This window comes from Glarea lozoyensis (assembly GCF_000409485.1).
Source record: "Glarea lozoyensis ATCC 20868 chromosome Unknown GLAREA5, whole genome shotgun sequence".
Lineage (NCBI taxonomy): Eukaryota > Fungi > Ascomycota > Leotiomycetes > Helotiales > Helotiaceae > Glarea > Glarea lozoyensis.
In genome coordinates this window covers 468,673-491,553 of record NW_007361000.1, presented here as the reverse complement: position 1 = coordinate 491,553, position 22,881 = coordinate 468,673, and the positions used below count along the sequence as shown (strand labels likewise).

The 22,881-nt window shown below is 46.4% G+C and overlaps 7 protein-coding genes across 7 annotated transcripts; 5 read left to right on the top strand and 2 right to left on the bottom strand.

Annotated features, from left to right (window-relative positions):
* Positions 1-88: 88 nt before the first annotated feature.
* Positions 89-1,438, top strand: GLAREA_04364 (uncharacterized protein; the record flags this gene model as incomplete). Its single annotated transcript, XM_008086741.1, has 2 exons — positions 89-860; positions 918-1,438. 2 exons carry the CDS (start codon positions 89-91, stop codon positions 1,436-1,438), a joined length of 1,293 nt encoding a protein of 430 aa, XP_008084932.1.
* A 2,303-nt stretch (positions 1,439-3,741) lies between these two features.
* Positions 3,742-5,119, bottom strand: GLAREA_04363 (uncharacterized protein; the record flags this gene model as incomplete). Its single annotated transcript, XM_008086740.1, has 4 exons — positions 3,742-4,076; positions 4,126-4,233; positions 4,281-4,855; positions 4,908-5,119. The coding sequence occupies 4 exons, from the start codon at positions 5,117-5,119 to the stop codon at positions 3,742-3,744; spliced, it is 1,230 nt and encodes a 409-aa protein (XP_008084931.1).
* A 306-nt stretch (positions 5,120-5,425) lies between these two features.
* On the top strand, positions 5,426-6,035 carry GLAREA_04362 (Cytochrome b5-like heme/steroid binding protein; the record flags this gene model as incomplete). Its single annotated transcript, XM_008086739.1, has 4 exons — positions 5,426-5,537; positions 5,609-5,649; positions 5,702-5,759; positions 5,857-6,035. 4 exons carry the CDS (start codon positions 5,426-5,428, stop codon positions 6,033-6,035), a joined length of 390 nt encoding a protein of 129 aa, XP_008084930.1.
* A 5,065-nt stretch (positions 6,036-11,100) lies between these two features.
* On the top strand, positions 11,101-14,091 carry GLAREA_04361 (C2H2 and C2HC zinc finger; the record flags this gene model as incomplete). The annotated part of the gene is made up of 6 exons (XM_008086738.1): positions 11,101-11,139; positions 11,211-11,947; positions 12,006-12,275; positions 12,324-13,199; positions 13,245-13,902; positions 13,954-14,091. 6 exons carry the CDS (start codon positions 11,101-11,103, stop codon positions 14,089-14,091), a joined length of 2,718 nt encoding a protein of 905 aa, XP_008084929.1.
* A 2,285-nt stretch (positions 14,092-16,376) lies between these two features.
* GLAREA_04360 (uncharacterized protein) lies at positions 16,377-18,050 on the top strand (the record flags this gene model as incomplete). The annotated part of the gene is made up of 1 exon (XM_008086737.1): positions 16,377-18,050. The coding sequence occupies one exon, from the start codon at positions 16,377-16,379 to the stop codon at positions 18,048-18,050; it is 1,674 nt and encodes a 557-aa protein (XP_008084928.1).
* A 2,118-nt stretch (positions 18,051-20,168) lies between these two features.
* Positions 20,169-20,756, bottom strand: GLAREA_04359 (uncharacterized protein; the record flags this gene model as incomplete). Its single annotated transcript, XM_008086736.1, has 1 exon — positions 20,169-20,756. The coding sequence occupies one exon, from the start codon at positions 20,754-20,756 to the stop codon at positions 20,169-20,171; it is 588 nt and encodes a 195-aa protein (XP_008084927.1).
* Positions 20,757-22,001: 1,245 nt separating this feature from the next.
* GLAREA_04358 (uncharacterized protein) lies at positions 22,002-22,400 on the top strand (the record flags this gene model as incomplete). Its single annotated transcript, XM_008086735.1, has 1 exon — positions 22,002-22,400. One exon carries the CDS (start codon positions 22,002-22,004, stop codon positions 22,398-22,400), a length of 399 nt encoding a protein of 132 aa, XP_008084926.1.
* Between the last annotated feature and the right edge of the window lie 481 nt (positions 22,401-22,881).

Sequence of the window (22,881 nt, the reverse complement as noted above, 5' to 3'; positions counted from 1 at the left end):
AAAACTTTACCCTCGGCTTCATGCCAATTCCAGCTCTAACCTTTTACTTGCTGATAAGATAGAAACCCGTTTGTCACCGCAGGTCGGAATGGCAAAACCCCAGCCCCAGCTACCAGAAATCGTTTTCGTCAGCGAACAAGTCGCTTTGGAGCCATCACTCGGCTGGTTGAGAGCCTGGCGTCTGCCAACGAATATCATCAAATCGTTGATGCAACCATTCCTGAACCGAATCATTCTCTTCTCAGAGCTCCAAGATGGAGAGCGCAGCTCCAGCCAAGACAATCCGCAGTTGGGCGACATCGACTTTTTAGCCGAGGCGAAGGATAGTATCCACGACAGTGAAGGTACGAAACAAGAACCAGCGACGAGTCTAAAAAGCCTCTGCACCATTGCGGTGGATCAGCAGAGTATCTCGAGTCAAGATAGCAGTGGCCCAAACAGATGGTGCATTGATGTTACCGTAGGGGGAGTAGTAGCGGTGTTTACTCGATTTGATACTCAATCCGACTCGCATTTCATAACTCGACCAGCTCTCGTCCGAATTATCAACGCCGGAGTAGAGGTCAACATCAGACCTATTCCACCGGGAAAAGTCAATAAGTACGAAACTCCAATTCGAGGCTCGACGTTCATGCCACAACACGATGTCAAGTTATGGATGGAAAACAAGGAGATTCGTTCAAGGAAAAAGATCGCCCTGAAGATTATTGAGGACACAGATGCCGATCAGATAATTATCGGAAACAACCTTCTGACTCTTGAATTCCTTGCCCGAGTTGAAGAAGCCAACAAAAGAACCTCAACGTCGGCAGATAGCACAGACTTCCTAGCAACTCTTGTCAAAAGGAGACGAACAAAAAGTAAGTCTTCCAGCACAATACAGTGTCTCACCAGAGAGACTAACCATGTGCCAACAGAAGAGATCGAGGCCGCGGCCGCTAAAGACAAGGCAAAGCGGGAAGAAGACCACGAAAAATGGCTCCGCATTCAGGAGCTGAAGAGCAAACAACCAAAAACAACGCCGCAAAGCCCTTGGACTGGAGTTCGGCAACGGCTCGTGGGTGAACCTTCAGCGATGATACTGAGCGATAGCCGCCACTCCAGTCACTCGACTCAAGCGACGGTTCTCAATGAATACAATGACGGTCATCAGTCTGCGCATTTGCAAGACCGAATCCACGAACAATATCATGGTTCACAACCTTTTGAGAATCAAATGTACTACAATGCTCCCAGCACTCGATCGATTCTACCAGTGCAGGGCTCTGAGGTGGCGGAAATACAAAGCCAGAGATCCGGGACAGGATCCTCGCAATACACACATTACTCCTTCTCTCAGCATACAATGTCCTCGATGTCCAGCGCCCCTTCGTTCGTCACAGACATGAAGCCCGGCTCGCGAAGCAGCAGCTGGTTTGACGATGATGATTTTGAATAAAGGTTAGTGAATCAATTAGCAGCATCGTTGTGAGAACAAGCTTTTTTAGATCCGCGAGCTAACTGGCTTTCTAGCCCATCACGGATAAAGGCCCGCGCGATCGTCCGATAATTTACGCTTGTGCACATATATCCGCATTCTGCACATTCTCCCTTATAATAATTCGATAGCTTGACTGTATCTTATTTCGCTGCATGGTTTCAAGCATGCACATATGGTACATTGACGGGTGGTTGGCTGGTGTTCACGGCGCGAAGATGACATGGAGTTTCTCGGCGATTGGTAGGCGGAGCAGGGGCGGATGTTTCGTTCTTAGTAGTGACATTAATTACGGATTTCTTTTGCTTGATGACTTTTTCCTTTGTTTCGTTATGGACGTACGTTGTTGATGGTCTGAATTTGTGGTGGCGGGATACGGATGGAAAAATGGATAAGGCACCGGAACTGGTGATGGTTTAGCTTGAATGAAAAGTTCAACTGGCGGATTTGGTTTGATCATTGAACAGTAGATACTTTTTACAAGATGAAAGCAATTTCCCCTACGATTCTCGTATTTGTTGGCTTTAGCGTGCAAACGTGCCAACAACCTGTGCCACCGGATGCAACTCTCCGTTGGCCCACACTCGCGAGATGACCTCTCAGATATTGATCACTAAAATTCTAGCGTCAAGTCGAAATTCTGTGAGAGCTTGAGGACACAGGTCTCATAGTGTTGTCACATTTTAAGCTTTTGCCTGTACGCATGAGAAGACGTTCATAGTGAGCCTCCATTCCAGTCAAGCGAGCATTTCATGTCTACACTTGGAATCTAAGCCAGATTAGCGAAGGGATGATTGGAGCGAGACAAAAGAAGACTGTACAAGAGCGTCGGAGGAGTAAAAAATGAAGCAGGCTCGGTTTTTGGTATTTTCGGGGTCGTTTCGTACTGCCAACACGCTAAGAAATAGCAAAGTGTCTTGGCTCCAAGTACAACTAAGCAGCAACAACCACAACTTAAACGCCAAAGACCCAGTCGAACCGACGAACTCTATTTTCGAGAAGCAATCATACCAGACTTCATCCGAAGTCAGGTGAGATCACGTTGCTTACAAGCCCAACTATTCTCACCTGTTGCCTAACAGTAAGCCAATTGTGTATGGGAACCGGATTATCTATATGCATCGAGATACAGAGTGAGTTCGAAGAGTCATACATGCAGCTGTACTGTATTTTCTCCACGTCATGGTCGCTATTGACAACACACGAATTTGGAGATGATCAAAAGCATGTGACGGCATCAATGATAGGAAATTTTTAATTAGGCGAGTCGTGGTGTTGGACGTTCGCCAACTCTTAGATTAGTTAGATGTGGAGCACAGTTGTTGGCTTGCCGAAAGGTATTTGAGGTGATCAGATAGCTGTACAACTTGCGTCGTAATAGGTCTTGTCTGACGTGTTATCTTGGATTCTACAAAAGTAGAGCTAAGTAGATAAGACATCGTATCTTATTTATATGTGTTCGTGACGTAAATATGAGGAACTTATCAAGTGGCCTCTAAAGATTTTATTTAGAGAAAGCTAATCTTGCTCGTTGTTAGACCAGATGGCTTTGCACAGACTGTGAGATTTTGTACTAACTAGGAAATTTGTTAAAGACGACAGTTTTATTTTGTACAGACTCTATGTAGATCAAAAAGTCATAAGCAGACTGGACGGTTTTGCACAGACGAGAAGATTTCGCGTCAACTGGGAGTTTTTGTGCACCAAATGAACAAGTTTACAGCATTATAACAACCTAGGTAATCAAAGATCCGAGGGAGAAAACTCGAACATGGATGACGCGCGTTCGAGCCCAGTTCTAGTCTGGATCAGTTCGCCTATGTCTTACAGCCCCTACTCGTACCCTATTACACGTTCGCACCAATGTCTTTTCGCCAGGAGCACTATGGTCGTAAGGTTACGACGCGTCTGCTTCCGGGCATGGTCTCTGGTTAGACATCAAAAATCGCCTACGCACATCCCGGGCACGGCAACGTATTCCATTGTCATTAAGCCGAATTCCAGCGCATCTAACCCCATGATAAAGCGAACCCGGATGTCTGGCAATTATCAAGAATACTCCATGGAAGCCTTCACGCGGTTAGACAGTCCCGTGGGTGAAAACCACAGCGCCCATCAACATTCTAGAGCTTCATCGTTTCAGAGGCTAGGATGCTAAAGAATGTCCAAATAGCTCGCGAAATTTACGCCGATATAAGGTAGGACGAAATTAGCTATTGATTGCTGGGACGCCGTTGTGAAAAGATGGTCCAGCTGTTCATTTGCTAGGGGCTTCCCAATCGACGAAGAGCATCTTCGGAACTGATCATCCCTTCTTGAAAGCCAATTGCCTTGGCCAGACTCTTTGCCTCTTCGAATCGTTTCCTAGCTTCTGCAATGTTACCATCCATCTCCGCAAATTCCCCTAAATTGTGAGTTGCTACAACGCAACCTACGTCGCACTCTTCGGTTCTTTCAGGCGGGGTTATAGAGTTCGCTATTGCGACAGCTTTTTCTGCCCATGCCCGCGCGTTGCTGACGTACTCCGCACGAGAAGCTGGAGGCTGCCCAGGTGTTGGTGGCGGCACTTGTTGCGCGAGCGAGATGGATAAATTGTTCACTAAAACATCAATACGTTATCTGTGAGGGCCATGAGCATTTCAACTTACTGAGGACAGCAGTATGGCATGTCTTCTGAGAAGAGAGGGTGATGGCTTGAAGGAATAATGGTGCTGCCAGATAATGTGTGTTTGCCTCCTCGTAATGATGAGCCAATGCTGCTAGATGTCAGTCTAGATTTCGTAGCAGTGTTAGCTGCACTTACATTCCACGGCAGCACCTTGCTCTTCAGGTGATAGCCAGTCACCTTCCTCGGGTTTTACTCCCTCTTTTTCGCGCCTCTGATGCTCCTTCATCATAGTCGTCACCGCCCATACAAGAGACTCCTCAGCTTTCTCCTTCTCCAAAACGTATTGGTTGGCGTATAGCTCCCCTAATTTGACGCTGACTCGAACAGTGTACATGAGAACTCTCGTTCTTTTTGCTTCGTTTCCTTGCTTGTTGCCCAATACCTCCATCCACTTTAGATTGTCGGACTTTACAATCTCCAGCACATCAATAGCTCTTTGATAATTGTGCACCTTCTCTAGCAGTGCCGCGAGTTGAACCTTGACACCAATGATTTCATCTGAAAATGGATCCATTCCAATTTCCTCAGCGACTCGAAGAGCTTCGAGGTAATATTTGACAGCATTTTTGGGCTCCAAGGAAATGTTGGTGAAATATATAGCTTTGCGCATTTGTTTTGCAACCGGCTCTGGAAATTTGTGAAAGGCCCCAATGATGTAATTATGATAGAAGTAGTTCGTATACAATAGAGCTCCGCCGCCGATAGCAATGCTATAGCCAGTCAATAAATAACAGGTTGTCGCTGGAACACAGGAATACCTACAATACCATAGCAGCCGTAACAGAGAATGGTTGCGCCCGCCATAATGCCACGAAAGCATTCTGCTTCTTCGTCGAATGTTGTTGACACCGTAACTGTTGCATCTGGTACGATATCGGATTTCGACGAATCTCTTCGAGTCGTTGTTGTCGCAAACATTGAGACCCCCGATTAGAGAACATGCGAGCCACCCCCGAGATCTTGGGTCTGAACATGATGCGGTTGCGCTTAGTGTGTGCAATTGGTACGAACTGCAGGGAAATTGATGCTCAATTGCAGATGTGTTTGATTACTTTAGAACGAAGCGTCATGCTCTTGATGGGCACCTAAAGCTTTCTCCGATCTGCATTCCGAGTACCCGATATTGTACCGGCGCGACGACCGAGGCCCCCATAAACCCCGCGCTAGTATCCCAAAGTCCGTCGAGACAACCAGCTTGTTCGTCATTCCCTACTAATATCGCATTTCAGACTCTTCCCTTCAACACTTCAATTATACCCGCAACAGTCACACGCGCTACAATGGCTGGAAAGTTTGAGCCCAAGACTCCCGTCGACCTCGCACCACCAAAGGACGATCCGATTTCGACCGAGTTCCTTTCGAAATGCAACGGCAAGCCCCCTTTGGTTCCTCGTAATAATTCTCGGTTCTGAGAGCTATTACCTGTTTATACCGGTGGAATTGTAGCTGACAGATTGCCCCAGGAGATGAAAACAGTGGTGGGTTGTGTTATGTTGCCATCAAGGTATTTTTCATCCAGATTCGGATCCTCGAAAATGTTATTAATCATCTACTAGGGGAGAGTCTTCGATGTGAGTCGCAATAAGATGTACGCACCTGGAGGTTCTTACCATGGTGAGTGCGTTATCCGCCGCCTCCATCGGCAGTAAGACCTTGCTTAGAATTCTAAACATGTACCGCAATCGCAACCCGCTGACGAAAAATGTTGTAGTGTTCGCTGGACACGATGCTTCCCGTGCCCTTGGTATGACATCCACGAAGGCCGAAGATGTGGTACCAGATTGGTCACCCCTTACAGACAAAGAGAAAAGTGTACTTGAGGATTGGTTTATGTTTTTCTCAAAACGATACAACATTGTCGGTATGGTTGAAGGCGCGACAAATCAATGAGCACCTTCTGGATGGGCAATTCCCTCATATCATCGACTACGAGTAGCTGAGAGGCGATTCGTATCAGCTCTATCATCATTGAAGATCGACGTCGTCAAACTGCTAGCAGATGGTTATGTTTATAGGTCAGGAGTTATGCTCCGCTTGTGGCGTTTTTGCCTGATATTGCCTTTCTCTGCGCGTATCCTGCATGCATGACGCTGAATCTGTGTACAACTCGAGGTGTGTTATATGATCTTCATCTAGTTATTGACCGTTGACTGCATTTTGGCTGCAGACGATATGACAATGTTGCTTTCCACAATGTTTCTACCGAGTAGTGCATGGCTACAATTCGATGAAACACCAAGCTCTCTAGTCAATCTTGAGGAGTTTCTAGTGGCTGTTCTTGAAAATGATTTAGTCAGTTCTAGTTGACACTGCTCTTGCTTATTATTTCTCCCCACACCGTGTACTTTGGAGAACAATGAAAAGATTTGGGGGTGTTTACAAAACGGCCCGGAGATCTCTATATCCTCAAAACATGTCTTTCATACTGCAGTCTTGTTTTGTACACACTTCCAAAAACGGGCAATATTCGCACAAATTACTATGGTTGACATCTTGTCCCCCTCGACGCTCCTTTTGTCAGAATCATGCGCTCAAGTTACATGCATTCAATGAGGACCAACAGAAATACCTCAAAACTTCTCCGAGTCATTTCAGGCGTACAACTCCAAAATGCACGCTCGTGCTGTAATCTTCCTTCGTGTTTTCTCTCCCTGGGCAGCTACCTCCCATTACGGGCACTGCGATGAGGGGCTTCTCTTCGCGCATCTGCGCAAGATTGGCAAACGACATTCTGTACCCATGTGTGCTTCAATACTTTCACACCAAAGCATTGGTGGTATGGGTCTGTGCGGGCAAAATGACAGTAAGAGAGGAGCCGACTGCTATGGTGTCCACAAGAAAATTGGAAGTTTTCCCAGTCACACATTTTGTCCACAAAGACCGCTTCCCAAAGGATCTCTTGACTAGACAGCTGATATCGATTAGACAGCATCCTGCGTAGATGGGTTTTAAGGTGGTTATCAGACTTACGCAGGGCCCTTTGCACGGTGTTTTCTCGCTTGCGTGACAGTACCTCAGTACTGTGCTGCTGTACCGTGGGTTTGGAAGACGTCGTGCTACAGCTGAATTTCCGAAGAATGAGGTTGTTCAACACCACTTATTACAATTTGCTGCATTTCATTTAGTAGTGAAATGTATCTTGTGCAAGGCTGCAAGCATACTGACCAGCGCTCCTTAACGAAATTGCAGGTGTAGCCTTTGCATAAACACTAAGGGAGTAATCAAACAAAGAGTCGAGCATGTGTTGACCTTGAGAGGATTCGAATTTAATGTGGATTTGGTCCTCTGCTATCGGGCTCGGATATTGCTTATATATATTGTTAGAGTTCGAGGACATACTCTTATTATTAATGCAATGATGCAAAGCCATCTCTTCGGCATGAATATCTTTATTGGGACAAATCTTCCTGTTCTGTATCCTTTTTTGATATTGGCGTCTTGATCTTGGTGGAAAGATGCAAGCCAAATAGCGTACCGTCGAATCGAGTTGGGATTCAGACATTGAGGTTGGCTGAATTGATAGAAGTTTGCAAGTTGATGTTCTAGATTTCAGCCGCTCATGCTTATGTCTTCTTTCGTTCTGTCTTGCCAGATATCACCAGTCCTCAGGGAATTCGGATTGACTTTGCCGGCGTAAGTTATTTTCTTTTCTTTCAGGGTCTGCTGCAAATCGATGGATTGAGATAATGCCGACTGCTTTGAACCTGGATTTCTAACGTCCTCGTGTCGTGCGACGGGGCGAGTGTCAGTGAAGGCGACATCAAAAACACACCTGCGGTCACCTCCGACCACTCTGAATGCTTTGAACAACGACATAGCCAGAAGAAAGGAGATTATTGCAAGCCATTGTGGTAGGACAACTTTGTCACGACAAGGGACTTAGTTTTCCATAGTGTTGTGAAGTAAGTCCGCTAGTAAATTGGATTGGCGGGTAGGAGGAACTTCCCGCGAGCAAACACAAAAGACGAAGGCGGCTCGTTATAAGAACAGGGAGCTTCGAACTCGGATCAATAGGCTGACAAATCTCAAGGATGGCTGTGCTACTGCCGAATGGTGTAAAGTTGATTACCCGGTTGTTGGAAGAGTTGTAATTTTGGAATCTGGGCCCTGAAATGACGAGATCTGGCGTTGAGAATGGCTGTTGAGACTTCTGTGACGTCGCCTTTTCGGTAACTGGCCAAGATATTCCAATAGACAATTGGTCACCTTTTTGGTGCTGTTCCCGGCCCGGGCCATTATTCAAAGGACATGCATCTATCACAAACGATAGAAAAAACGAAATGGTCATATTCGAATGTCGTCGGGTGGGCGAGTTTCGAGACGAAGTACACAGACTATGGATGTAACGCTTCTGCACCGGATGTTGTTCCGCTGACCTAGCTGGCCAACCACAAGATGTCGTGGACGTTAGAGCTAGCGGTTGTTTGTCTTACCAAGATTTCTCAAGAACGCCCATGATGCTCTTCACTCAAGCTAGAAAAAGTCGAGAAAAAACGTGGTTAAACGCGCGTTTACCGCTATCAACAGAGGGTTGTACAAAATTCGTCATTCAAGATTCGAGTCCTACGGCATTTTGAAACGACTACCGACTGCGTGGTTTTGACAGTTCCGCCTTTTTTTGCCTCAATGCTAATCTGGAGAGTCTGTCGATGAGGGGTGCATTTTGTTTGGTTTCCTGGATCGAGAAAACGCCGCCGCGGGAAGCTGCATGCATTGAACAGCCGAAAAAGTCGAATATCCCAACTTCATGGAATTCTCCTTTAGCATTTTCGGTTTTTTTTCTTTTGACTCCGGATTCTCCCGTATATAGTTTGTACAAACAAAAAACATCATGCTGTCATCAGCTGATTCGGCCTATTTGAAAAGTGGTTGGGGGAGAACCTGGATCAATTGGAGGAACTGGTGTCGAATGAATTTTGAGCATGCGCCTGAAGCGAGCAATGGGTTTTCAAACTAGGTTTAATCTATCTCGAACCTTCTTACCACTTTGTCAGAAAGTCTAGTAATGATTGCGGGACGGGAGTCGAGTCTGCAGATGCAATGGAAAGCAATCAAAGCTACCCGTCAGCAAACAAAACGTGCGGCTCTACCAGTGTATCACACAATATCCTATGCCATTGGGTCATTGCCCCCATTCTCCAAGCACAAATCTTAGCAGCGGGAGATTGATGAGATCTCGCTTGTAAGTATGGGTGTGATGGGACTGACTCTTCGTATTCGGTTTTGGGCAAATGAGATGCTGAAGACAGGTTTTGGGTCTTCGGACTCTGGCTCCTATTCGTTCATATGATATTGTCATACATCAGAGGCTTAGATTACTAATAAAGTAAGCAGATAAGGTGACTTTGCAGAGACAGGCCAAATTCCTACAATGGCAAGACCTTTTTGATTTTTTTAGTCAAATAGTATCTGGCGAAAAAAATTGCCCACCATACATTTCCTGTACGCTATACTCCAAAAAAATGAAGATAGGTCACAAGTCAATACCAATCCTTCTTTCTGCGGCGTACGCTTGGTTCTGTAAGCAGAGGTGCCATTTTACTACTATTCTTGTAATATACTGATAACTATTAGTGTTATCTTGCGGAAAAGAATTTGTGGTAGTATTCTGGGTGAAAGTGGATAATAAATCTGCTTTGCTACTATTATGCCGAGTTCTGAACTCCTCAATAGACTTGCTATGCAAACTAAACTAAAGTTTGCTGGAAGTCAAATGCTTGATGTCTTTTGTGTGTCGAGAGCATTTCCCTCGGGTCCCTGACATTAGCTGAACTTTTGAGATTTTGTGATACAAACTTTGTACTTGATCAATAGTATACCCAAAATAGGACACGAAAAAGATAGTTGCAGAACCTCCTGGCTATTTGATTGACTTGATAAATGATACTATGAACGTAACAGAGGTGCGTATTTAATTCGCTAGGTCGTATCAAAAAGTATTGAGATAACTTTTAGTGTTTGTAGATAAATGACGATTAATATCATACTTAACCGACTTAATTTACAAAGTATCCAAATCCAATTGCTACTTTTGAACTATACGGAGCTAAACCAAAGTCTGACCACGTGACTAAGTGTCATAGTCATGTGAGAACTTAGCTCCTCAGGCAACAACGCCAATTCTAGCCCCCAAAAGCAAACAAAAATATTGACAACGCGACACCATCGTCTTTGTCGCCAGAATCCGCATTATCAATAGCTTCATGCTCAGTTCCATTCTAAGCAAACAGGCAAGTGCCAAATGCATCACTCTCGGGCGTTGAGATACCGCTGGCCTATGGATGACGAACATGTCCCAGTGGTTTAGAGAAAGTTTGATGGTCATGGACGACCGGTGAGCAATGCAGGGCAGGGTGCTGCCTATTTTCGGCTGTCCGCCTCACTTTCTGTCGCGCGCCTCACTGCCTTCTGCTCTTTTCCTCTTTCAAACTGTTATGGTGTCTCTTGCAACGCTTGATTCGACTGTCGCATCTGTTTTCCAGCTCATGGTTGTCGTCGCAAGCCAATGATTACCTGCCATATCGTCACTGTCAAGAGCGGATCACGCCCGAGTTGTTCGCGGACCGCGCACTTCCCCTGACGGCGAGCGCTTGATCATCTTTCTCCTTTGCTTGCGAGATATATCCCGCAATCTGCCTCGCCCAGCGCTGGATTCGGTATTTTCGACCAGAGTATTGACGACGGGAATCGACGGGAATAACGACCATATTCTACAGTTGGAGCAGCTGGTCGTGAACCGCCCAGCGAGTTTATTGAACGCCCAGTGGTCTCGCTGCTTGATTACGATTGATTACGAAGCTGTGCTCGGTTTTGGCTGTTATTAATCGCTGCTCGCTGGGACAATTTATGAGCGGCTCCACAGTATTATTTCGCCAACGGGAGGTTGATACAGAAGCGTTTGTTGATCATAAATCTGCGGTCGTGAGAGAGCTCCAGCTAATCATAGTCAGATACGATGTCACATAACTCAGGTTATCATCGAAGTGGAACTCATGTTCGTTCAGTACGACCTCTTCTCCTCTTGCATTACGCGCTTGCACGTAGTCTAATATAGTCGTTTCGTAGTTTTATCCTGGACTTGCTACCATAAGTTCATCAGACTCGGGCCAGATATATGGAGCCACAAGGGGAATGGGACCTCCTTCCATGGACTTTCCACCGCAACCAGTGGAGATTGATGTTGATTTGAGTATTTCCAGAACTCTACCGAGTCCTGCTACAGCTGTAACAAATCCATGGGATGCGACTTATCCACACGTGGGATTTGCCGACGGGCCATATGGGTCGTCGAACATGGCGCGAATGCAGCAGCAAGTTCCTAGCGACAATCAGACCCGAGGCCCAACTCAAGATCCGCTTGCGATTTGGTATTCAGAAAATGATGGACCATGGGTACCAAAAGTTATCCCAGCTGCTATTCCTGAAGATGGCGGCCACTTGAAGAAGAGAGGTAACAGAACTATCGTGTCTTATGGATCCAGTTACCGGCAGCCTAACCCATCGGAGGCCGGCTCAGTTCCGTATGCTATCCCGACTTCGGACTCTGGCTATGGCACTAGGCGTAGCATAGGTAATGCTTCCGTCTTTAGCGCCGACGTTCCAGAAAGGGATCAGGATTGCCATAGTCTCGCCGGACATCTCGAAAGTTTCCAGCCGTTTCCTTCTTTTGTTGAGGTACCAGCCATAAGAGACACTCGTTTAAATGACCCTTGGAATACTCCACCAACGCCAGGACGAAGTGACACTAGTGGTTTGATATGCCCAGGTTGTAACAAAGGAGTAAAAACTCAGTCAGAGTTGAAGTGAGTATCTCAAGTGTTCATATAAACAGCTCAAACGAATTGCACTAATCACCAATAGAAAGCACGAGTTGCGACACACCAAACCCTATAAATGTCAAGTTGCGGGTTGCACGCGCCTTGAAGGGTTCAGTACTACAAACGACTTAGACAGACATATGAAGAGTAAGCATGCAGCGGCCATATCTGGAAAGAAATACCGGTGCAATGTTCCAGGATGCAAATCCAGGGACAAGTCCTGGCCACGTTTGGACAATTTCCGGAGTCATCTCAAAAGAGTACATCAGAATCAGCTGAGGTCGGATGAAGATTTTGAAGAAATACTACGAAAGTACGCAAGTTCGTGGCCCAAAATTTGACCGGAGCTGACACGCGATAGTGCTGAATTTTGGGAGGGGCCAAGTGCCGATATTAACAATGAACTGTTGCTTCCTCAGGCAGCTTCTCAAGATACTCCAAGAGCAGTAGAGCCTTCTAATGATGACAGTGCCTGGAAGCAAACGGAGTCGCATTGGACCAATGCACCTCCAGATCTGGACAATACACCGCATCCGCAGGCGGCACCTAAATCACCTGGATTGGATCTGTCCATGGAGAAAGTGGTTGAAAAGGAAGCGCCAGCTCCTTCAGCAATCTCGTCTTGTCTAAATACAGTACAGCCTCTAGAAGTGTTTACACCTCCAGTTCGGGACTCGGGGCATAAATTCACAGTAGCGAGTGTTTTGTCTCCAGAGGCTCCTGAAACGGCTACTCGGATATCGCACATCATTAATGTGGAAGACAGTTCAAGTCAGCTCTTGGAAGGTAAGACTATCAAACAGGCTGATCTTTCAGCCGCAGATGAGGCTCTCACCAAAGCAATTAAGGTTGTCTTATCCAGTTCCATTGCTCGTGAACCGTCCAATCAGGAGACCACAAGGAATATTTTGCCTAGTGGAAGACCGTCACCCTCAAATACATCTGATTCCAAATCGCGCCTAGCGGCTTCTTCCAATGGTCTTACGGATATTGTTAAAGCTGGGGGCTCCCAGCCTTCTAACCTTGAGATTGATCTTTCCGATGCACAGGGAAAGGTAATAGAAGCAATTGTCAAGACTGTTCGTAATTTTGGATACACATTGAAAGAACACCGGGAAGCAAGCTCCAGCCCTCCCCCCAAAATTCTTAACGCTGGATCTGTTGCAGGCAAGAAAAGCGACAAGCAAGTCATTTGTGAGATCTGTAAAAAGTTCAAAGGTCGACCTTGTGAACTAAAGTAAGTAATTCGCCAGAGCGCTAGAATATGCTAATAAGACTCCAGGAAACATATGAAGCGCCACAATCGGCCTTATGGCTGCACATTTCTTTCTTGCAGCAAAAAGTTTGGCAGCAAGAATGATTGGAAGAGACATGAGAACTCTCAACATTTTCAAATCGAGACATGGCGTTGTGACGGCCAACGTCCTGAAGGGGGTGCATGCTCTAAGGTGTGTTACCGCAAGCTGAGCTTCCAAGATCATTTGAAAAAAGAACATAAATTTTCTGATGACGAGGAGGTTTTGAGTGATAAGGTAGAAGCCTGCCGCATTGGCCGAAACTGCCAGGACCGGTTTTGGTGTGGCTTTTGTATAAAACTCGTCAGTCTGAGGAAAAAGGGCCTAGAAGCATGGACCGAACGCTTCGATCATATTGATGACCACTTCATGGGACGCAATGGCTTAATCGCTCAAGGTATTGAGGATTGGATTCCAGTCGATGGGAGCGGGAAGGTTAAGGAAACCCAAACTACCTTGGATGCCAGCCCTAGATCGGACGGCTCAAGCTCCGGATCATCTTCTTCGGGATCATCGGTTGATGCCGATATGGAGCCACCTCCTCGTCCAGCTGTTCGTCCAGCAGCGAAAAGACCACGCCCTGAAGAAACCGAAGCACCGTCACACAAGCGGCCTAGACCCAATGAAGCCGTTATCATCGTATGCGTAAGTGCTCGAATAAAATTAGAAAGTGGTTTCTTACTAATCACACAACAGTGTCAGTGCAACCTTCAGAATAACCCAGAGTTGAATGAGAGCTGCAGCAATTGCAGTACTGGCCATACGTTCTGTGAAAACTGCCAGACCGAGTATCGCCCCAAGGAGGACCGATCACCACCACATGAATTGCCATGAAATTACAATCCATCTTTTCTCCAGCTCATTAGAGCAGGTTGTGTTCTGGTCGATGGAGGAAAACTGAAGACCCAAATTGGGGTCAATAATATCCGTGACCATGTTTTCATTGGATCTTTTACGATTTCTTTGACATGTACTAGTAGACTCGGGTTCACCACAGGGTTTTGCAATAATACGGTAAAGGAGGGTTGGATTTCAAGGCAGGCAGATATCCCGGCGTTTGGGGCAGAACTTGAGGCTCTTTCTGTTATTTCATTTGCGGATAAGCTTAATAACGCGCGACCTACTTTTTACTTTCGCTTCCATCAATCCTCATGCTCATCCTCATGCCGCTCGACATTTCTGGCAGAGGTAGCGCTGGTCTTCATGTGGAGCACCATATACGTCAACGGTTGCATCCTACAGTCTTACCACTTAGCTAGGCGATGCAGTTCTGTTGGAGAGATACACTGAAATATGGAATTTGGTCCTTCTCGAACGATTTTGTATGGTCTTCAGCCGCAGCTGATCAGCGTGGTGCCTGATAGGGAGCCCAGTCGCTTATCGTGGCCCAAAGTGTAAGGGGTGTTTCGCGAGCAGGAGGAGGGGCACTTCTTGCCATTCGTTCCCCGCCCTTGCCAAGTCTCGCACTGCATATCTGCCCCCATGCTTGCTTTCCACCACCGCTTCTTCTTCATCCACTTCCCGCCCAGGAATTCGGTGAGCAGAGAGGCTCTAGCTCCAACCACCGACACATCACCAACCCCACCTCAACTCCATCACCGGGCGGAGCATGCACATATCATGTATAGTTGTTTGTGCCAACGAGTGAGGCGGTCTCGAAGACAGAATTGCCGCTGGGTGCTTGCTCTTCGTGTCGGGGAATGAGGAGACTTTAATCGACGGAATCTGGCCATGGAAGATGCCGTCTGTGTAACATGATCGAAGAGGGGAATGTGAGGAAAAAGCAACATGTCTTACATACAGAAGCCGCTGCCGCTGCCGCTCTTCCACACCGAAATGATGGTCACGATGACGCCTCCGGGGTCTCAGATAGCTATAGAGAGCTCTAACTATAGCCGTTGCAGTTATCAATTGCTCATTGTGGGAGCCGATTGAGGACGATCACTATAAAAGAGCGCCACCAATGTTGAGAATCATCCCAATTGCGGACTTTTGGCGAACCACAATCCTATTTCGGGGAGGGTCGCATTATTGGGGGCTTCTTGAGAGCTGACGACCTCCTAGCAAGAGCCGCCTTCACCTGCCCTCGGAATTGAGATGGGAATCCGCGCCCGCAAATCAGGAACTTCACGTTTCGAATGACACGACATATTGTACAGGAGAACCAGTTTCTGTCTTCCCTCGTTTGGTAGTCGGGCGGTGTGAACAGAAGACAGCGGGAGTTGTCCTCTGGTGTTGACAGTCTGAGTCTGCCTATGGTTGCCTCGTTTGCCTTTTCTATGTGGTACGTCGCTACCACATGTGATTGGATGCGGACTCTGATTGTCCAGAAGTCGTCTCTGTCAAAAGGAAGTCCTGGGCATTTTGATGCATCAGTGCCCGGCATATGCAGCAGCTAGTTAGAAAGCTCGTGGATTGGATTACTCTTGTATTCCCACCCCGTGTCTCTAGTTATCCTCAGAGTCAGAGGCGCAGCATCACTTTCTATTCGCTTTCAAGGTCCACCAACACCACCCCCAAAGGCTTGCATATGCAGGGGTTGACGAAGTTTGTTTGCATCCTTTCAGGGATCCAAGCTTTCGAGTCTGAAAGTTGAGGCTCTGCTCCAGACCGAAACGCCGCTTTTCTGGCAGAGCAATAATCGTTCTTTTGCAGAGGTAACTCTGTGGGGCTTGGCTTCTTCGTTTTCTTTATCTTGTCACATTGTCCCATTGCAATTCTTGCACAACTGCGCCTGCCTAATATCTTGACTTCGCCTCGAAGCTATCATTCCTCTTTGCCCTTTCAAACTTTTTGTGACGTGCTTGTCGCGTCTTGTATGTATTGTGCATAACATATAACTATATTCGGTTTGTACTTTGTTTGTTCGAAAGTTCGTTCCAGTTAGTGTGTCCCAGATTGATAACCTCCTCTACTCGGCGCGTGCTTATTCTGAGTCAGAACACCGACTGTCGAGTAACAAGAGCAAACAAACATACTCTTAAGCTTCTATTGGATCCCTAAAAATCCTTCGCGGATCAGCCATCATTGATACCAACTTTCGAGTCTCACAACCTTGATACGCGCTGTTGGAGACCGTTCTGCGACCTTGGCCTTGATCGGACCACTATTCAACAAACATGCCCTATAATATTACTCGCGCTTCGGCCTGCCACGGCCCGCCATTCTTTGAGGACTCCCAATTCTATTCTCAGGAGACCGCGTCTATAATCCAAACGGCTTGGAACGAAAACATCGATCCATTACTTCAATCATCTCCTACCAGCCGGAAAGGTTCAAACGAAGACATCACCATGACTTTACAACATCAGAATCCTTCACTTGAGAGGTTTCTGATGCATAACGAGAATCATTTTCTATACGACACTGAAAGGATGCAACATCATCCACAAGGTGTGCCTCATGCGCTTAACAGAACGGTGGCCCCAATTGCATCACTTCCTCATACACCCGGTCACAGGTTAAGCTCTCCATGCCCATCCCATGATCCGACTTCTTCCTGCAGCAGCGCCAGAACACCAGGTTCGGACAATGAGTGGGAACCGCAGTTTTCTCCCATCCAGTATTCCAGAGACGAGTTTTATCTTCCCCAGGCGACATCATTCATTGGTCATGGTTTTCCGGAATGGACCGGCGGAAATCAACAAGCTTTCCCGCAGCAGAATGGATTTCCATGTGTGCAGATGAGCCAGATACAAGGACTGCCAGATCTTCAACCAGAAGAGGCAATGTACGAAACCATTGACGAGGCATATAATTCAATTGAGGTGAAGAATGTCTATTCTGTGAGCGATAATCAGATTATGCATCTGAAGCACGAGCATAGCATTGCATACAACTACCAAATCGATGAGGGGATTGGAGCCTCAATCAAGGACGAAGGATCCTTGCCAGATGTCGCACCTGCACACTCACACTTGGATGCCATGTCCGAGGCCGACGCTGATGGAGAATTGGAAGAAGATACTGAAGTCATTCCAGAGCCTTTATCAGACACAGAATACACACCAAAACGCTCTCGCGCCCGCAAAGCTCGCTCTCCGCGAGCATCTCCTCAATATCATCCCCTCAAAAGTGGCCGAATCCACAAATCATCATCAAAGGCACGTGGCAACGTCATTTGCAAGCAATGCGAGCACGCACCATTCAAAGACACCACTGCTCTCCAACGCCACATCACCTCCTCACACACCCGCGCCTTCATCTGCGTTTTCAATTTCGCAGGTTGCGGCGCAACCTTCACCAGCAAGAACGAATGGAAACGTCACGTCTCGTCCCAACACCTCAACCTCACCGCTTGGGTCTGTGATATCGGCACCTGCGGCAAGAACAACAGCAGCGGCAAGTCCAAACCTGCGGAGTTCAACCGCAAAGACCTCTTCACCCAGCATCTGCGACGCATGCACACACCCTTCCAGGTCAAGCGCAATAAAGACAAGAAGAATCTCGAGTGGGAAGAGAAACTTAAAGATCTGCAGAAGGAGTGTCTGGTTATGAAGCGCGAACCCCCGATGCAGCTTGCATGTCCATTGCCCGGATGTGGCGCGTATTTTGAGGGCCAGGGCACTTGGGATGATCGTATGGAACATGTGGGCAAGCATTTGGAGAAGGCTGCTGCGGGTGTAGGAGAGTGCGTGAGGCAGGAGGATGATGCGTTGCTTGTTGAGTGGGCGGCCAGAGAGGGGATCTTGATGAGGAAGCCCGGGTTTAGTGGGTGGAGGTTGTGTGTTGATAATGGGAATGGGAAGAAGGACGAGGATCGGGATGCTGATGGGGAGGAGGAGTTTTTGTGATTCACTTGTCTTGATCATTCGGTGGTTGTAATATCTGTTGTATTTTTTTCATTGGGACGGGATGGAGATTGTGGATGGGGTCTGGCTGGGCTTGGGAAGGAAAATGGGGGAATTGTGTGATATCTTGTTGGGGATTTCTTTGGGGTATAGGGTATGATGTTATGACACTTTAGATAATGACGTAACGTTTCAAATGTATTCTCATATCTTTCTGAAGATACTGCATTAATGTCATAATTGATAATTGCGAGATTTGGAAATATCCACACTTCTTCATTTATCATGACGGTGTGCATATTCCCACATCTCTTTACCATCGACATTCCTTTCAGCCCTCTTTCACACCTCAGGAATTCATCAACAGTTCAACGAGTTCTAGAACGAAATCTGTCGATTCTGCCGACTAGGATCTACATGTCCATCGCAGCGCACCATGCCATCAATTTGAAAAGTCGAAACACAGCCCCCACTCAATACCCCCTTAACTCACATCACCACTCGTAAAATACCGTCCAATTCAAACAATGAAAAGTACCTGCATCTACACCTCGCACTTTTCGAAGATTCAGCCCCCACCATCTACCTAGTTAACTCACAGCCCCAACAATTACCGAAACAACATCCCACGAACAGTATAAGCATTGCAGAATCGGGATAAATAATTCAATTGGTATATTGGTTTATGGTGTAAGTTTTTGTTTGGTGTTCTGGCTGGAAGTATGCCTGCATAAAAGTCTGGCAGCTGTCGGAGCTAGGTGATGTACACAGCCACAACCCATGGATTAGGTACTGCCTAGGTAGGCACAAGTTGCACAATGTTTCGTGGGGGAAAGAGGAAGATGATAGGGAATAGAATTGAGAACGGAATTGAGGAGGTAGGATTGGAAATGGGATGTCGTAATAATTGACGAATTGGGTGAGGTGGAGGTAGAAAGGAGGTCGTAATTTTCAGCCAGTGGAAGTGAGTGGCTGGGATAGCCTTATATTTTAGCGAGAAAGAGAGGGTGAGTGTAGATCACAAGATTAATGTGTTGAAGTAGGAAATGGGTTTGTTCGATATAGTGGTAGGATTTAGACTTTGGTGATGGTATATACGAACAGGTAGAACCTCTTTCAACGTCGATGAGTTCGGCTAAGCTTTTAGGTCAATTGTATCACTCTTTACTATTTCTAGTGTACTGATTTTAGCAAAGGGTCAGTGTCCAGACAGCAGTAATATGATCACTCATTCAACTTAAGTGATGAATTATTGATGTCTTCAAAGCTCCTTTGGAATCGTCTTGGCCTTATATTACAACCCTCGCTGGGGAAATTGGAGCTAAAGTAAGGCATCAAAACCACACCATCAATCAACTGAGGCAATCTCAACACTAAAACTTTTCACGTCAATTCGATGATTGTTTCTAAGGCATCCACACAAACCACGATTCGCACGACAAGCTTCGTGATCGCCATCACTCCAAGGTAACTTTCGCCTAAATACCAATATCGGAAGGATCCAGACACAGTAGTATTATAATTCACCTTGAATCCTATCGGAGAACAATCCGAATCTGGGGGAACGGTGGTAAGTCGTGCAGAAGATCGACATGGAGGATGGATGAGATGGGATGGGGGCGGAATTTTGGACCCCAAAAGTTGACCTGGTATCGTGGTGATAAGGCAGAAATAAGGGTTGGTAGAGCAATTTGAATATGGAGAGGGCCGCTGAGGTAGATGAAGTTGTTGGTGGCTTGTATGGTATTTGGAGCTTGTTGAATAGGGAGGGATATGTGGTCATGACACTACAGATTTGAAAGGTTGTGGTTTTGTGATTTGCAGATTTATGGAACTGGTTTAAGGTTATGATGGTGTTGGGGATGTGGATGAATTAGTAGTATCCTGCCAAAATGCAATTGAATACGCAATAGCCATTGCCATTTAGGAGAAAATTGGACTTTGGAACTTTATTTCTAAGCTCTAGAGGAGTAATTGTCTTGGAATTTGGTTTCTTTCAACACCGAAATTACATCAACTGTAGCTTAAAAAACTGAAAACAAACAACACCTTAACACCCACTTAAGCACATCCAAACTCCAACGCAAAACCCACAAAATAACCCAAAATCCATCTCCCTCCTCAATCCTCCCTCAAAGCCCTCTCCACCCCCCTCAACTCCTTCACCTTCCCCTCCAACTCCTCCTCAATCCCCACAAACTCACCAAGCACATGCGCCATATCCCCCTCTCGTCCCCTCCTTTGCATATCCTCAATCTCCCCGGGAACCGTCGCCGCAACCGTACACAGCCGATGTCTCTCCCGCAACCTAAGCCTCAGTGCCGCGATCTCGTGTCTCAGCACCTTCCGGCTCCTCAACAAAGCCGCGCGCTTCTCATCCGTGTCGACGACATATTGATAAGTAGGCAGTGGCAATGCGGGGGTTTTATCACCCCCGATTTTGAAGGTCTCGGATCTGGTTGTGAAATTGAGGTGGGAGGGGAGTTCTTCAGCGGCTTGCAAGTAGCAGCTACGAGATTCGAAGTAGGCTTGACGTTTTGCGGCTCGTGAGTGTGCGGGGGATGACCCAGTGCTTGTGAGGGACTCTTTGGATGAGCTGTCGGGCTCGTAACCGCAGTTGTGAGGTTGGCGCAGGCTTCTGTGCTTCCCAAGGGATGCGCTTTGGGTGTATGAGATGCAGTGGGAGATGTGGGAAGGGTAGCAGCCCATTTTGAGGGGTTTCGTGAGAGCCGTGATGTAAGGAACGGATCTTGTGGAGACTTTTGAGGTGCTGGTTTTCTTTTGAGACCAGTTGTTGTGAAGTGTAGTTGTGTAATCGGCGATGGATTGTAGATGTGTCGCTTAGCGAGACGTTGTCGAATGTGTTTGTTTTATTGACGAAGATGTTGGAACTCCTGAATGCTTTGTGTTCAACGTGTTTAACTTTCCTGATGGGTATGCTGTCAATTTAAAGGCTTTCTGAAAAACTAAACCCGTTAGTCCTCGACGCTAAAGTTGAATCGAGATCGAGGGGGGCCGGTCACGTGGTGGATGCTCTCGCTACGTCGTGGATAGCGTCACATACTGTCATATTAATCCAGCTAATTCTTTGACCCACCAATTGGCTAGTTCGGAAGAGTTGCATATTATTATCAGTTGTCAGAGGTATTCATATCTTCGTGGAAAGGTAGACCGCATTCGAGAGGGTTGAGACTCCGCGAAATTAAGAAATACCACCACGGCACATCCAAAGACAAAACCCCTTATCGTGAAAACAGTAAACTTCGTCAACAAAGCTATTCTTGTATTCGACGTCTTCTTTGTAGCTAGAAGAGTCTGAAAATATCGAGCTAGGAGTTGATTGAATTTCGATTTGCCTTTGGTAAAAGGTTTAATACAAAAGATTACTCACCACTTAGTACCACTTGTTTGTGGCTTAAATATTGTATTAGCTAATTTGAAGGTTTTATTTCCCCATGACGGGCTGAGATAGAAGGAAGCGGATGCATGATACCATCGTTGTTGATATATCGCAACTCCACGGTTGCAAGATGTTGCAACCTCAGTTGAAGCGGCTTGCCCAACATTGCGCTCTTTCGAAGAAGACAATAGTCTTAGTTCGTGTTTGTATAAGTCAAATTTGGAAACATCGGTAATATCACTGTTCCCGATGGTGACAGAACTCTTTTGGCCTTTTTGTCACAAGGTGGTGCATTAAATATGGCGATGGAATTCGTTCGCGAGGGAAATAGAGTCATATGGCACCCAATATACTTAATAAGACCATTGACTTCTAGAGATTTCGGTGGTTTAACTTCGCTATTACGGCAGTCGCTCTTTCATATTCTATCCAAGAGTGTCGGTACTCGCTCCTGCCTATTAATCACTTGGAAACGCTCACCACAACGATTTTTTACAACTCGCCCTCTTACAACCACCACCAAGAACAACTTCTCAAGAAACACATCTCCCAGAATGGGCGCCTCCCTAACCCTTCTCTCCCACCAAATCCACCGCGACGAATACACACTCCTCCTCATAAACCAACGGATAACATATTATGAGACCCTCCTCCCAGGAAACACCTACCCTTTCAAACCCACCGAAGTTCAACGAAAGATAACTCGACTTCAAAGAAGGCGCGCCAGAATGCTGTACGTGCTGGACAAGAACACGGTTCAATATCATGAGATCAAAGACACGAGGGGGCGGAAGAAGAGAGAGAAACAGGAAAACGAGTGGAAGAAAGCGGAAGAGAAGGATGATTGGTATGCGCTTGGGAAATTAAGGGTCAAGGAGTTGGCGAGGAGGAATGCGGAAGGGAGGATGGGTGGGGGTAGTGATGGACGTGGATTGCCGGTCTATACGGGTTGAAGTCATAACTGATGGGTACGGAGGATATTTCGAAAGAGGGTTTGAGGTCGGAATCTACGCATTGGCGTTTGGACGGCCTATCTTGCGAGTTTCCAAAATGTATTGGTACATATGTTCTGAAATCGAAACTTCTTGCTGATCGACGGCCATGTTCGACAATCAGACTAGGCCAATGATCTCAAGTTTCTACGTTTTTTGTACATGAGTGACTATGAATGGGGCTTTAAATCATTTTGCGTAGATAATGTGTAAAAATTTCCAGGATTTATCCGAAACTTTCACGGAAGTCTTTTTCAAGTATTAATAGCATCTTGTGGGTAAAATTGTAAATCAGAAGACCGTTTTCCTACCATAGTTCCGAATTCTTTTTAGCAACTGAGAAGCCTAAGTTCTAACGAAATATTACTCGTCTTCAAATTACCCTTTTGCTAGTTTAGACATTAACAGGAAAGAATCTACAGATAAGTTTATTTGTCGTATG